At 36.1% G+C, this 15,542-nt stretch overlaps 1 protein-coding gene across 11 annotated transcripts in view; it reads right to left on the bottom strand.

Annotated features, from left to right (window-relative positions):
- The window catches only part of ATF7IP (activating transcription factor 7 interacting protein), an 82,134-nt gene that overhangs the window by 34,895 nt on the left and 31,697 nt on the right, over positions 1-15,542 (bottom strand). For all 11 annotated transcript variants that reach the window (XM_063154707.1, XM_063154706.1, XM_063154705.1 and 8 more), the window contains 6 exons: positions 9,751-10,799; positions 5,661-5,747; positions 3,504-3,649; positions 2,205-2,342; positions 1,036-1,101; positions 427-500 (listed from right to left, as the gene is read on the bottom strand). In XM_063154707.1, coding sequence (XP_063010777.1) covers positions 427-500; positions 1,036-1,101; positions 2,205-2,342; positions 3,504-3,649; positions 5,661-5,747; positions 9,751-10,792 — 1,553 coding nt within the window. In that variant the 5' untranslated portion in view covers positions 10,793-10,799. The remainder of the gene's footprint in view (positions 1-426; positions 501-1,035; positions 1,102-2,204; positions 2,343-3,503; positions 3,650-5,660; positions 5,748-9,750; positions 10,800-15,542) is intronic.

Genomic DNA, 15,542 nt, shown 5'->3' on the forward strand with positions numbered 1-15,542 from the left:
TACAATGGTGAAAAAATTCCTAATTTTACAGCTGTTCTCTTCTTTGAGATTTACTTTTTCAAAACTCACTTTTGCTTCTCAGGCAAATTAACTTTGGCTATTTCCCAAATAAAAAGAAGTATGGAATTATTCATAAATTTTCAAGTCCTTGCACCATAAGAATTTTCCTGTTCTTGAAATTAAACTTCCACTATTATCTGTACTTTTTAAACACTGAAACTGATGCTAAATACCATCTAGATTTAACCAAGAATGGGTTCAATTCTGTCAATTTATGACTTCTGTAAAAACAAATCAGATTTTACAAGTGAAGAGCAATGAAGGAAAAGGAAAAAACACTTTAATTAAAAAAAAAGGAAGTACAGAGAGTATCTGAAGCGTCCTATTGTGCATTTTAACGCGGTCCCAGTGATGTGCTTTGCTTACCGGCACGTGGCATTGTTTACATTTGCAGGGTCGGGTGCTGCTTTCGCTGGAGATACAGGTGCATTTGCCACATTCTACACAGAATGAGAGAGAGGCCATAACAGAACAACTCTAAGGCAGCTTGCAAATTTATATTTTCATTCTATTTCATATCCATTCACTGCTGTGTGAGTGATTCATTTTCTGAAGTCAACATTGCAGGAGAATTTGACATATTTTACAACTACACAAAATCTCCTTGGTCCTACTGTCTCCCTCTCCTATATTCTGGTCTTCTTCCCCCTCTCCTCTCTCAGAATCACAGTAGTGGGATGCACTTTTATTTACATGGTGCTCTTCATACTGAAGTAAATTTCATTCAGTTATATACAGTTTAAGGTGTTTTCACACTAGAAACAGCTAAAGAAGCTTCTGTATAATTCAGAATTACATAGCAGATGTTAAGATTTCTTTAACTAAACCAGACAAACCCAATTGTTAATATCATTGAATAAACAAGTCTTTCTTGAATAAACATCTTTCTGCATATAAATTTTCTTTTTGTTTTCCAACACAAGGATTAGGCTAAGTCAGGAAAAAACCCCAGACCCCAACAAATCTAGTTCTTACTTCCTGTCTCTTCTTCAAGTCCTCCTTGGCTGCTCCAACCCGCTTTGTCAATCTTGCAATTTTAGCCTAAACAGGAAGAAGACGAAAACAAACAAAACCATAAATCCCAAGAACCATCAAAGAAATTTTATAAACTAAGAGATATATAACTAAGACATAGTTAAGTCAAATGCTATTTTCATATCAGGGAAATTATTCTCCCTTGAAATACAGTACAATTATGTTATTTTCAACTATATTATAGCAGAAAGACAAATGTATGCATCACAGTCAAGGTATCTTAGAGAAAGGTTTAATTATTTTCCTTCCTAGTCACAACTGCACAAACTGAATCCATCTGGCATGTTCACACAAAACTACATACATGAAAGCCTTATATGAAGTTATTCCTTTGACACTCTAGCTGATGGCTAAAGACACTGGTAAACAAGTATATTGAAAGCATCTTAGAAAGCATTTAAGAAGTCAACATAAAATGTCTGTGGCAACAAGAGGAAAGAGTTGTACAGTGGGAAGTGATCTGGCAAACTCCATGTTTCTTGTCATAAAGTAGAATGGCATTATTGTTTGAATTTGTTATAAGCTTTTAATTGTCCTGTCAGTTCAAAATTCTTTTTTGTGATGTTCTTCACGTCACCACTATGTACATATTTTCTATAAATAATGCAGAAAAGCATAATGCATTCAACACTAGCTATGTGCCTCCTTGCTAGAACATAAACTATTTACACTCTGGGGAAACATGTAGAACAATGTTCCAAGTCCAGCACTACTGTCCTCTCCTTTCTGCATGTTCCCATTTTTAAGTAACTTTCCAGCTTCATAAAGACCTTAGATATTTTCATACTTGGATTTTTTTTCAAAATGCCTAAATGGAACAGAAGAGTGGAAAAGCAGTCTGCTAACAGCTAATGAATAAGTTTGCCACATGGAAGATACCCTTTGGAGTTCTGTATGATTAACTGGTTGCTTCCCTCCCTCTGAGCAAGAAAGTAGTTTTAGAACTCAAAAAGAACATTAGTATTTGCTGCTTCCTCCACCACCTCCTCCTCTTGCAGAGTCAGAATGGTTTCCCAACTACTGGCAACTCTAGGAACCTTACTACTAAACACCGAGGAAGTTATTTTTGCATTTGACCTTAGTATGGAGCTGAACACACAAACACTCACCTGCATTTCAGTAAGCACACTTTTATGCCTTTTGTTGCATTCTACTTTCTCCATTCGGGTTTTCAAGTCTGCCAGAGTCTTGTCAAATACCGCACACTGTAAAGTGGTAAGTTTTTCTTCTAACAGTCTCTGGATAATCTGCAAAATTGTTATATAAAAAATACAACAATGCAATCCCAAACTTTGGGGGACCACCTATAAAAATATTCTCAACTCTTATTAAATACCTTGCTATAAAGAGAACAATGACAACTGTTGTATCCTGTCAATCAAACAAATCTACAGTCAGTAATAAGCGTGTGGTTGCACAGCTAAGTTTTGACATCATTTTGGAAAATACAAATGGTTTTCCATTAATTCAACAAATTAATTTCCTTGCAGTATAATAAGGGTATAAAATATTACTATATATAAAAAGAACCTTAACAACAGAAGGTATTCTTTTAAAGTGCAATTAACTTGTGCTTACAGAAATTATTTGTTCTTCTTACTTTTCTATTTTTGAGAGGGACATTGGCATTCAAAGAACAGAAACTTAAGACATTCAACAAAAACTTTTTTCTGAGATATATTTTCTCCTAGCAAAAATTCAGTGTTGCCTTTCTTGCAGAAGCTAAAAACGTAAGAAGACTGGTTTTCACAAAGGTTACTTGACAGAAGTTATTATTTAATGTTCTTCTCCCATCTATACCTACTGCACTGTAAAAAGTTTTCATAGGAAATAAGAATAAATAAGCCACTAATGTGGTTCAGTTTTTGCCATCCTAAATTAATGAAGTTAGAACACATGCTAGCTAATGAACTAACAGAAGAACAGCACAATTTTCTTTTCTTCATGACCATAGGTTCCTTATACAGCAATAGTGCAATCAGGCTATTAACAGCTCTACAAAAATCTGCAAAATGCCAGGTAGATTACAGTCTTCTTTGGAGACTGCCTTTTTTAAAAAGCTACGCACAGAATAAAGTGCAGCACATATAAATCATCATGGTGAGATACATCCTTTACTAACGTTTTCCACCTACAGTCACTTGAAACTTCAAGTATTTTATACATTTCAAATATAATTCCTGCAGCATAGTCTTCAAATGGTATTTGGTCTCTTCTTAAAAGGAGGGCTATGTAGAACTTTATATGAATTAAGCACCTTTGTTATTTGAATTACATCCAATGTTCAACCACGAAAAAGAGAAAATGTTTGGGGACAGAGAGTGTGTGCAGAAGGACTGCTAATTCAAAGATGGTAACACAAGTGACAGGCATATTTTTATGTTCTTTGCTCTGCACCTCTATTTTACCTTTTGTAATTTTAGGTCAACATCCTTTCTGGCAGTAATTTTGACTTGGAGTTCTGCTTCATAATCTTCTCCCATGTACCGACGATGTTTAGAACGAACATTGTCCATGTCCTCAGATTTGGAACGCTTTCTCTTTGATGCTTCATCTGGAACAATTAGATAAAACTGCTCATGAGGAACTCGTGAAAAAACAGGTATCTTCAGAATGCCATAATTACCATGAAGTTGTTCTCAGTTTAAGCTTTTTCATGGTAAACCAGTAGGAATGCCTTAGGAAAAACAAGCTTGATTGACATCAAAGTACAAAATCAGTCCTTCTGGTATCTGTACATTACTGCCCTGTCAGTGAGTTCTGCTTTGTGATTCACCCAGTCACTGCCCCAAATGCAAAATAGTTCTACTACCACCAGTCCTCTCTCCAGAGCCTCCCTCCAGTTCATCCTGCTCCTATCAGCACCATCCTGTAATGAAACATGGCTTCTGAGAAGCAAAAGAAAACCTTCTTCTGAAAAAGGAATCCTCTTCTCAGAATTCCAGCCAAATAAAACGACATCTCATTTAACTATGCCAGCAATTAACTGTATTTACTTGCCATGAAGTTTTAACTTGTACCTCAAACACGTGACTGAAAAACCATTCAAACATTTTTTTTTACTTCTTGGTTAAGATGGAAAGTAAAAAACTAACAAAAGAACAGGCTCAAAACAGAACTAGATTGTTATTAAAAAGGACTTTTACAATGATGAAGCACAAAAGAACCCAAGAGACCTTAGTCACTCCTCCAGCTCCTGGCACTGTGTCCAGAAGGTTCTCGAAGACAAGAGGGACATCTGCTAAGGACCCAGGGAACTACAGGATTATCAGCTTTACTTCAATCCTTGGGAACATGACAGAACACAAGTACATCTAGATAGAAATCATCTCAAGGCCTATCAAGAAGGAGATGATGAGGAATTGAATGGATTTATCAAAGGCACCATCAGCCTGATAGCCTTCTACAGTGAGACCCCTAGCTTGGTGGATGAGAGGAGAGCATCTTTAATAATGCTTCTGACACCCAAACTATCCTTAAATTCTTGATGTATGGCCTAGATAATTGCACTGGCTCATCTGTTGGGCTCCACGAGCCATGATTATTGGCACATAGTCCAGCTGGAGCTCAGTAATGCACACTAGCAGATGCCTGCCACTGGTACCAACACCACCATTTTTATTCATGACCTAGATAATGGGGTAAGAAGATTATCTGCAGCCACTTGCAGGTGATAGAAAACTGGAAGGAGTGATTTCTACACTCCTAAGTAGTTATGCTGCCACTCAGTCACACTGACAAACTGGAGAAATGGGCAAGCAAGAATCTCGTGAAGTTTAAGAGAAGGAGATGCCCAAGTGCTATGCTTGGATAGCAAGAAAACCATGCATTAGCACAGGCTGGGAATTCACTGGCTGGAAAACCCCATTTCAGAAAAGCCTTGGTGGTCTCCATGTACATGAAGATGATCATGGGCCAGCAATGTGCCCTGTTGGCAAAGAAGGCCAACAACATTCTTGGCGGCCTGAGAATGAGTACTGACAGCAGGTTGAGGGAGGTTAGAGGTTCCCCTCTAACCAGGAAACGTGAGCCTGAACCTTGAGTCTTTTGTCCAGTTCTGGGTTTCTAAATACAAAAAAAATAGGTGAGCATACTGGAGAGAGTGCAGTGTAGAGTCACCAAGATGTTTTTGAGATAGGAGCATTCATCAAGAGCTGGAATTGTTCAATTGGAGAAGGCCCCTGGGGGAGATTTTATCATGTGTGTGAATTACCTGACAGGTGGAGAATAACCAGAGCAAGACTCTTAGTGAGTAGCAGCGACAGGACAAGAGAAATGGATGTAAACTGAAATACCAGAATTTCCACTCAAACATTTAAAAACTTTTTTACTGTGAGGGTGATCAAACACTGGGATCAGAACACAGGAAATTTGTGGAATCTTAGCCTGTGGAAATACTCAAAACCTGTCAGGACGTAGTTCTGGGCAAGCTGCTTTCTAATTGAGCTGGCTTTTAACAGGGGCATTGGACTAGATAATCATCAAAAGTCCCTTCCAAACCTAATGATTCTGTGCTTCTAAAAACATACAACACAGTGAAACACAATGGTTTTAACATTACATACTTTTCTCTATTTGTATCTCCTCTTCTTTGTGAGCCTCTTCTTCCTCTTTATCTTCACATTCCTTTTTTCTCTCCCCCTCCACCTCTTCTACAAACAGAAGAAAAAAATCACACTTTCTCAGATCTACAAAAGTCTTGTAACAGTCCTGTTTTGACTAATGAATGTAAAAAACATATGAAAAAAAGAACATGTGAAGGAAGGCAAGAGAAATAATCATGACAAAGAGGGAATGCAGATATAAAAAAAATAAGGGAACACCCTCAAAACAAAAATTTGAACTATCATGCAACACATTAAGACTCACTTGAATTTGCTTAACATTTTAACCAGAATTACCGAATGGTAATTATGAGGGAAACATGTTTCAGTTACTTCTGAAATATAATGATATATTTTTAATGCAGCTGAAGTTCTCAACAATTTATTTTAGCTTACTTTCCCACTTAGGGACAAAGCATAAAAATTTCAGCAACAAAATACTAAAATACCAATATCTCTCTGTATTTACAATTGGCAACTGCGAACATAATCTTAATGGTAGGAAAGGCCTAGATTTAGGTAAACAGATATGAATTTTAATTTGAAGTTTCTTGCTAATACAAAGTATCACAACTTAGGACTAGCCATTTAAAAATACTTAGTTTAGGAAATGCTTAAAAGAAGGAAAACCGGAAGCCACCAAACATACAAAGATAAAAATGGTAGCATTTCCTGAAAAATACTATTATATGCACCATGAGCTTCCATTACATGTTTTGTACAAATGTGAATGAAACAAGCTTCCATTATGTGTTTCTATTGCTTTTAAGATTACAGTAAAATTTATCCAGAATATAAGAGAGTAAGTAAGAACTCTTATGCACATCTTGATCTGTACACTTCATTTTCCTATATTAATTTTGTTATTACAGGAGAGTTTACCAGCTTTTCTAAGGAAAGTTCTGGTTGCAAAGGTATGCCATAAGTCTCCTTCTATTATGAAGAACATTTAAATGACTTAAAACAAGTTACCCAATAAATCAGAAAAAGGAGGAGTCAAAACCCGATAACCTGGCACTACGGGATTTTAGTTTTTCCTATAAATGTAAAAATAATATTCATAATACAACTTCTTCAATACAAATATGATTTACATTTAAGGTAATAAATTAGTATAATGCCTATGCCACCTGTTTCTTAAGACTTAGAAATAAACTTCATGTATTTAATTGCTATGAATAAAATAGGACTCATTTACCTAGGAATCTAAAGGAGAATTGCTAAGTTTAAGACAACTTTTCCCACAACTCAGAGATTTTAATATTCAGCTGAAAGACACAAATATTCCATGGAAAGATACACATACCTAGAATGTCTATATATAAAAACATATGTGTATATATGTGCGTATATATGTGCGTATATATGTGCGTATATATGTATATTCCCCCCCCCCAAAAACCTCTATATATAGAGGACAAGTAATTTCAGGGCTGAGAAAGCCCTGAAATTACTAACTTCCATTACTATGAACAAATCTGTCATTTAACTACAAGTGGTTTCAACACGAAGAACTCTCTAGTTAAGGAGAAGATTTCACAACTGGCTATCAGCTTAGTTTCCACTGCTAAGCTGTGATCTCATCATCTTGATGCTCCACGAGCAGAAGCAATGAATGCAACCTTGTCAGCCTCCCATGAGCTTGATGTATCATAGAAAAGTTTTCCTCTTAGTTGATTCCAATCATTCTTCACTTGATTTTAACTGCCATTTTATCAAGGTTTTGTCAAAAGCACCTACTGTAATACTGAAATATTTTTATTGAGTGGCAAGTCAGTTCTACCTTCTGATAAAGTTATGAGTTTTATACTCATGTGCACCACTTTGTAGATAACCACTATGAGTTTCACCTGCCACGTTTGTTTCTCAGTCAATCCGCATTGTAAAATTCTTCTCCAGTTCTTCAAAGCAGCAAACTGTGACATCACGATTTACCATTCATTTTAGGCTATTTATTAATTCTGTCATACAGCAAAGTCTCTGGAACTAGTCTCTGGAACTCTGAATTTATTTTTTATTCTTCAGCTGATTATTTCCTCCACAAGGACTTTCCATTTTACTGTTTCATTTCCAAAATTTCTTGATAAGAGATCACTTGTGTTAGGATATCCAAGATAATTCACATCAGGGCTTCCTTATCACGTGCTTGTTTGCTTACACAAAAAGCTCCAAGGCTTTCTGATGTATGATCTTTCATTAAAAAAATCTGTGACAACTTTGCTATTATAGTTACTAATTCCATTTGGGAAAGACATTCCATTAATCGGTACATTTGAATAAAGCCTTCTAGTACCATTTTTCCATTGTTGTTTAGCCATGTTGGCTTTTATCTGGACTTGTTGAAATCCTGCTTCTTAACTGAGCAGTCTGCACCTGTTTCTCCGATATAGCATCTTGAAATGATCTCCATACAGTCTCCACAGTTTTAATTTTCCCAGACTCTTTCCAAAAATTACTCTTTATAAGGTAACTCTATCCGTTTTCTCATACAACTGTTTCCTGCCTACACAACCTCTCTGCCATTATCTTTGTTGCTGGTTAAGGCAGAACATCACAGTGACCAATTTTGATTTCATGAACCGTCTCAGTTTACAGCCACACAACTGTAAGAGTCATAAGCTGTTATTAGTCAATAAAGAAAACAACTAGTCAAAAGAATTTGTCTTGTCACCAGAATTTAGAATCTTAAAAATCTATTGCTGGATACATTAATTTTAAGCTTCTGCAAACTGTAGCACAGTATTTAATATTCACTTCAGTCTTTCTGCTCCATAGCAAATTCTTCTGTGATCTCAGAGTGTTTTCTCATTGGGTAAAATGAAAAAAGTAACATTAATAGCTTCAATGAGAGAACTTAAACTGCAGTGAGAGCAAAGATAACCAATTTATTTGTACCATTTATTTCATAAAATAAACTCATAACCCTACGATTTTGACATAACTACACACAACCTTCCTTCCCCCACCTCCAATAGTTTCTGGAAGACTTTCAGTGCAGAACAATGGTATCACTTTTTCAATCTCATTGACAACAGCTAATGCCTAAATAAGCATATAAATAAAAGCTATATATGGGTGGGGGGGCAGGGGGCTGGGGAGAAGAGGGCAATGAAAAAAAACCAAAAAAATAATTCCATCTTCAAGATAATCTGAAACATCTCTCTTAATTACATATAAAAGAACACTGTCAACTTATTTGTAAATTATTTATCTGTTTTATTTTCAATAGTGCAATAGAATCACAATGACTGTCCATTGTCAAAAAGAAAAAAGCTTACAAACTGTATTAAACAGTGTATACTACAAAGCACATCCATTGAGTTTAACTTTAAAAAAAAGGTTCTGCTAACTATATGAAGAGATTCCACACTTAACATCTAAAAGCATCAATCAGCTGCCATAGTCATCAAAGAAAACTTAGATAAAACCACTGAGTTAAATGAATAAAAGATATATAATATAAAAACAATACATGACATGCGTTTTTCATGAAACTTTTCCAATACTGTCTTTCAGTGGGGGAAAAAAAGTTAAAAGAGAAGATGAGGCACATCTTGATTATATGCATGTTTTCCTTATCATTTATTTGCATGCTAAAGAAAGCTGAAATACTTTCTTCTCTGTGAAAGCAGTAAATGAATGCAGTTCCTCTTCTCCCAAATCCTTCTGTTCCCTCTCTGACAATTACTCATCTTTCCTCTTTTTCTACCCACTACCTCATCCAAGTTGGCACCCAAATTTAGAGAATATGAAAAAAACCCAAAGCAAACCAACAACAAAACAACAAACAAACTCTAACATCAAAATCCAAAACAAATAAACAAAAAAAAATCAAAATCAAATGGTCATCTTCCAAATCTGGAAGATGACCATTTTTCACTGCAAAGTCTTTTTCCTGTGCCTCAAATACCAGCCTTAAAAACTAAGACTCCATAACATTATTGGTGGGTAAGACTGCCTCTTTGATTTAGAAACCTGACACGTGTGTCATTCTAAGAAATGAACAAAATCCCAAACTTGAATGGAAATGAATGATTTAGAAAACTCTTACCTGGAAGACTTGACTTGTTTGGCAATATCCCTTCAACAAGTTCCTCTTTCTCATCACAGGGATCGTCTTCATCAGACAGTACTAAGAAAGCCTCTTTTGGCAGGCTTTCATTGCTTTCCTGCTTGGATGGTGAACCCAAACAATTGTCTATTTTCTCTTCTAAATCTGCGACTGTGTCATCCACTGGAAGCAGAGAACTTTTAGAAAAACAGCTCAGATCATCTTCAGCAGGGGCTAGTTTTTCCAGAATTGGAATAATGTCATCTGTTTCCATAGAGTCCGTATTGTCTAAGATACTTTCACTTGGCTCATCTATTGTCTTCGAAACAGTGGTTTCTGCAGGTCCTGCACTGCCTTCTTGTTTTTCCTGGTCAGCTTCCATACTGCTAGAGATGGCTACTTCTCCAACAACCTCTTCAGCAGTTACTTCTTCAGTCCTCTTTTCCTCACCAGATGAACTTGAATTAACAGGTAAATAATTTGTTTCTCCCTTCTCTTCAGAAGAGTCACTAATATCACAGACTGGTTTACTTTCACCTTCCAATGGGATATCATTCTTTCTTTGGTCCAAATGATCTTTTTTATTATTTTCTTCATGGAAGTTATCTTTACTGCTACCAACTCCATTTTCAGCCTCACATTTTACTGCAACGTCAGTATCTTTAGCTTGTTCAGGTGTAACATTTTCTGAAGACAGCACTGGAGGTTTGGATTCTATGTCATTGGCCATGTTTCCTGCCCTGCTTTCAGGGCTTTTGGTCTCACTAATTTCATCACAAGCTGTTGTTCCTTCTTCAGAGTTAACACACAAGTCAACCACACCATTAATTTCTTTCTTGACTTCTGTACAATCTGTATTGCTTAAAGGGGAATTTATATCAGAGTCTCCATTCTCATGTTTTCCATTTACCAGTTTCACTTCAGTTGTCTTCAACAGCTCCTCTTTAACCTTATAGACAGCTTCAAGTTGTTGCCGATCACTCACTCTCATGGTTTTTCGTGCTTTAAAGACTTTTTTCTGAGGTTCCTCTGTGCTATCCATCTTAGCCCTTAAAAAATTCAGAAAGAACTGTGAAGATATAGATTTATCATTGTCATATTACACTGCTACTAAGAAAGACTGCAACATTTAGCACATTTTAAAGTAAACCAGTTGAAACGGTACTGACAAAAACAAAGAAACACCTGTCAACACTTCATCTGACTTCCCAAAAAGTGAATCCAAGTTTCTCTGTATGCTGCACAAACACATTTATGCAAAGGTCACAGAGGTCACACTGAGACATCATGCACTAATATTCTAATTACACATTTTACACCACTTGTCTCACAGATTCCAATAAAAATAGATGTTATACTAAGGTAAGAGCCAGCAGCCTCTCTTCTCATCAAAAGGTAAAAAAAAATGGAAACTGATGGATCAAGAACATTTCCATCCATCCAAATATATTCAATTTCATAAGTTACAAACAGAATTAATAACTGGGGTAAATGACAAGACTTTTTTATCAAATCACTTTTAAGAAAACTTCATTATATACAAAGAATTTCTCAATGTATCATTAAGATACTTTTTTCTGCATAAATACGACAGACTTTCATCCTCCACCTCTATACAATGGTTAAATGAACTCAGATTTTTAGACCACCTTCATTCAGTTTGTAGTAACGTTTTACTAAGACTATTTGAGGCCATAAAAACTACAGCTATAGGAGCACCTTGTAGAAAAACTCCCTCTATCAAGGAAAACTGCTGGGTTTGCCCTCAACAGTCATATTCATTCCATCCACCCACACAATTATTAAGAAAAATATAAATGTTTATAAAAAGTGTAAGAAAAATCTATTTTATCAAATCAAAACCAGGAGTTAAATCCAGTGTTACCTAGGAAGCTATAATGATTCTGTTGAAATACACCAAAATCTGATTTCATCTGTTTCCATGAAACAAAACAAATCCATAGAGATTTTTAAAATATATTTTTTCCCCCACATGGTCTTGCTTAATGGCCTTTTAAGTTTTAAAGGATTACATAAGATAACATTCACAAGCAGAAGGCAGCTACGAAAGTTTCTATATTCTAAATGAAACTCAACAACTAAGATCTTGAATCAGCTGGTGCTAACCAATTTAGGTCTGCTGAAGCTACAAACCACCATAAAGTTATTCCCATCAAGCATACAGCTTTATTAAGTTTCTCAAAAACATACAAAAATTACATTAACAGTAATTAAAAGAGAAAAATCATCAGACAATTATCTCAATGTGACTTTTTTGCCCACAAGGACCAGATAGACAAATGTTTTTAACAGTGACACAGGAGAATTATTAGGCAAAGGATGCACTTTAAATACTTAGTATGATTCATTTTGTGTCAGCTCCCAATTAATCTTCATTTACAGAGCTAAGAAATTAATAAATAGATTGCATTTTGTCTATTCAGGTGGGATATAAATTATTTTAAATTTTTTTGGGAAAAGAAAGCAGGACTACTGCCAACACTAACTCAGATCAATGACAGTTTTGTGTAGTCGCAAACTCCAGAGCATTTGGACAACCCTCTTGGGCAGGTGGAATGATTCTTGGTGGTGTCCTGTGCCAGGTGAGGAGCTGGACTCAATCCCTGTGGGTCCCTTACAACTCAGGATATTTGACAAGTCTATGAACCAAGCTGCAAAATTCACAACACAGATGGCATAGCCTCTAAATAACAATGGCTCCACTCCATTTTGTAGCTGACCTCATCCACAAGTTTTATTTGGGCAATGCTAAGATTGCCCTGTAGCCTCCTCTGCAGAAAACTGAAGCTGTTGAGCTCCTTCAGCATCTCATAGTGGGTCACATGCTTTAGCTCCTACCATTTGGGTTTGCTGGATCTTTCCTAGTTTGTTTGAAATAATTTTTTTGTGAAGAAAATTATTTAACATTTGTCCCTAACTACAATATTCTACATTGTAAGGTAAGAATATATATTCTAAAGTACAATATGAATGCTACTATTAAACCCAGCAATCACGATGTACCTTACATTACAATTCTAAGGCTTGTTTCATACTTAATTAATGCAACCTGACAAAAACAGGGACAAAGCAATTTTTAATATTTCCTTTTAACATATCACTGAGCTTCCCTTACCCTTTTTTGAGTTCTTTTCCACAAAACAATCTAGAATCCTCAGATTTGTGTTATTGATAGTACTTAACAGTTAGACTCATGCCTCAGGAACACATGAACAAATTTTGACACAAAGTTGTATCAGGTCTATTTATGAACTTGCAATAATAACCATTATGATGATTTTTTGCCATTCAGACCTAGATTTTCAGAACTGGATTGTCTACTACTGCATTGCCACTGGTGGGAGCAAAATATAACACCTACAAAAATAGAGATCTGAAACTGCAGTTTACTTGAGTTGAAAAAAGGTTCTCATCACAACCATTTTCCGTCAGATGACTTAAGCACTCCAGGTGAGCTGTTAATGCCTTTCCAGAGCTGTCTACACACTAAATAAAACTTCTTCATATTCCTTCAGAAGAGAATACATTTAATGCAAGAATTTTAGACCTGAAAGTACAGAAAGCACATCCCATCCGTCTTCCCAAGAACTCAGAACAGAAAGCAAACATATTCACATGATATCAACCCCTTCATTCATAGAAACCCCTACAACCAACACATATGATGTTACAGATTTTTATCTTGTGAAGGAAATTTGGAAAAAGAAATCAGGCTTGGCTAACATTGAACAAGTCCAAGAACTCCTAATAGATGAGCCACTAATGAGAACCCTCCGGTAGCACAGTACAAGAACAGGCCTCTGCATCAAAGTTACAACAGGATAGTTCGACCTCCCAGCCTGCAGTGTTTTCTTTTACAGGCATTACCCACAGTTTGCAAAATACATTACAAAATTGACAGTCTTACTTTTCCTATGACCAGAAAATACACTAACAGATTAATGTAACATTTACAGATGTCTTAAAACCAAATCTTTAAGTGCATCACTTGAATAACCATATAACTTAAAATAAATTAATATTTGCTGTTCTAATTTCCTTAAGTCGTCTAAGCAGTTTTTCATTAACATTTTTAATACAGAGTGAATACAAAGAAAATAAAGGACACTTCTTTTTACATTTGCCAAGAAGAGCAGTCTTAAAAAAATTCAAACATCAGAATCCCTTTATATTGATGCACCCTTTTTATTAAAAAAAAATAGATAAACATGTTTGAATTGCTTATATATTTAAAAATTCTGTTCACTTTTTATCTTTGGATATTATCCAAAATCTAGTTAAAAACAAAACACGAACACAGTTCTAGAAAGAACCTGTAGGAAATACAGGCTTCTTAAAATTCCATTGTTAAATGGTTATGGGAGTAACTCATGCACATTTTCCTGCTCAATCCCACAGTCTTTTGAAAACAAAGAATATTTGGTTAAAGCTACAAAAAATATTCCATAAAAACTACTGTGACAAAATTAAAAGCATAGATGAGATGAACCAATGTTTTGGGTTCGTCTTTGAAAATGATGTTTTAAAATATCTTCTAAGGGCAGACCAGTCTTTAAGCATTTCCAGCCATACCCACAAGGGAGCACAGTGCAGCCAAAGAACAGACTCATGTGAGAGCTGAGTGTAAAAGAATCAAATCAACTGGTAGCCAGTCCAGACAGGCTTGGTCACACCAGTGTAAGCCAGCCAGCCACCATTTGATAAACACTGGTTTCCAGTCTTTCAAAGGGGCAAAGTGCACCTCTTCTGGGAGCAACAGAGCAAATTACATGGATTCAGTCATTTTATCTTCAAATAAAACTTACTATTATGCTATTATTCTAAATGAATGCATTTTGGTAGTCTCCCTTTATAGTGAGCAACATGAAGTTTAGCTATGTTTGTTAAACACTTCCCTTATCTGATGCTTGGGTGTTTTCTTTTTTTACTCATTCTGCGACCAAGCCACAAAGAGGAAACCAACGGCCTAGGCACCAAGCCAACAGAGCAGCACCTTTTATTTCAAAGAATGGCTTTTGTATGCATCAGCACAAAATGACTCTGGCATGTACAGCTACCTGTGTAAGGGTTAAATGCTGTAAATAAGGACGGAGATTTTGGGCTGATTTTTTTGTTTTATTAAAGTCAACAATTTTGACAGGCCAGCAATACACAGTGTTCATTTGTTTAGATACAAAACCTCCCTTTTACATTTTAAGCTTTAAAGTCATATGTCATTAGTCATGTGAGACATGAACGCATCATTAGGCAACTCCCTCCAAAATTTAGAAATTCTCACGACAAAATGTGTGCTAAATGGCACAAAACGTGCTAGTGCAGCTAGGAATGTGAGAAGGTCCCTTTTCTGAGACATTTTCCCTCTATTTCTGTATTTTTTATTATTCTGACTCTGCAAAGAGACCACAGCTCTAAAGCAATAAAGCATTGTATTAGCTGATTAGCTGGTATGTATCAGCCTATGATCATGTGCTCAGGTAAGCAGCCCATGAGCTGCTCAGAAAGAGAAGCCAATCAGCATGGAGCTGCCTGAATCCTGCCTAGTGACAGGCAGCAGACAAAGGGAAGGTCATGGAAAAATGAGCGGGGGGTGGAGAGGGAGAAGCTGCAATCTGAACAACAGTGCGTAATGGGGTTTGCATAACATCACGGGTCTAGAACAGCACCAGCAAAGGGCTCCTCGAGGGCATGCAGCACCAGCCAAATGCGCCACAACCATAAAATGTTTGTCAAAGCACAAGAACTACATGAAGAAATAAAATTCACTGATAATG

The sequence above is a fragment of the Melospiza melodia genome, chromosome 4 (genome assembly GCF_035770615.1).
Source record: "Melospiza melodia melodia isolate bMelMel2 chromosome 4, bMelMel2.pri, whole genome shotgun sequence".
In the NCBI taxonomy this organism is placed as follows: domain Eukaryota; kingdom Metazoa; phylum Chordata; class Aves; order Passeriformes; family Passerellidae; genus Melospiza; species Melospiza melodia.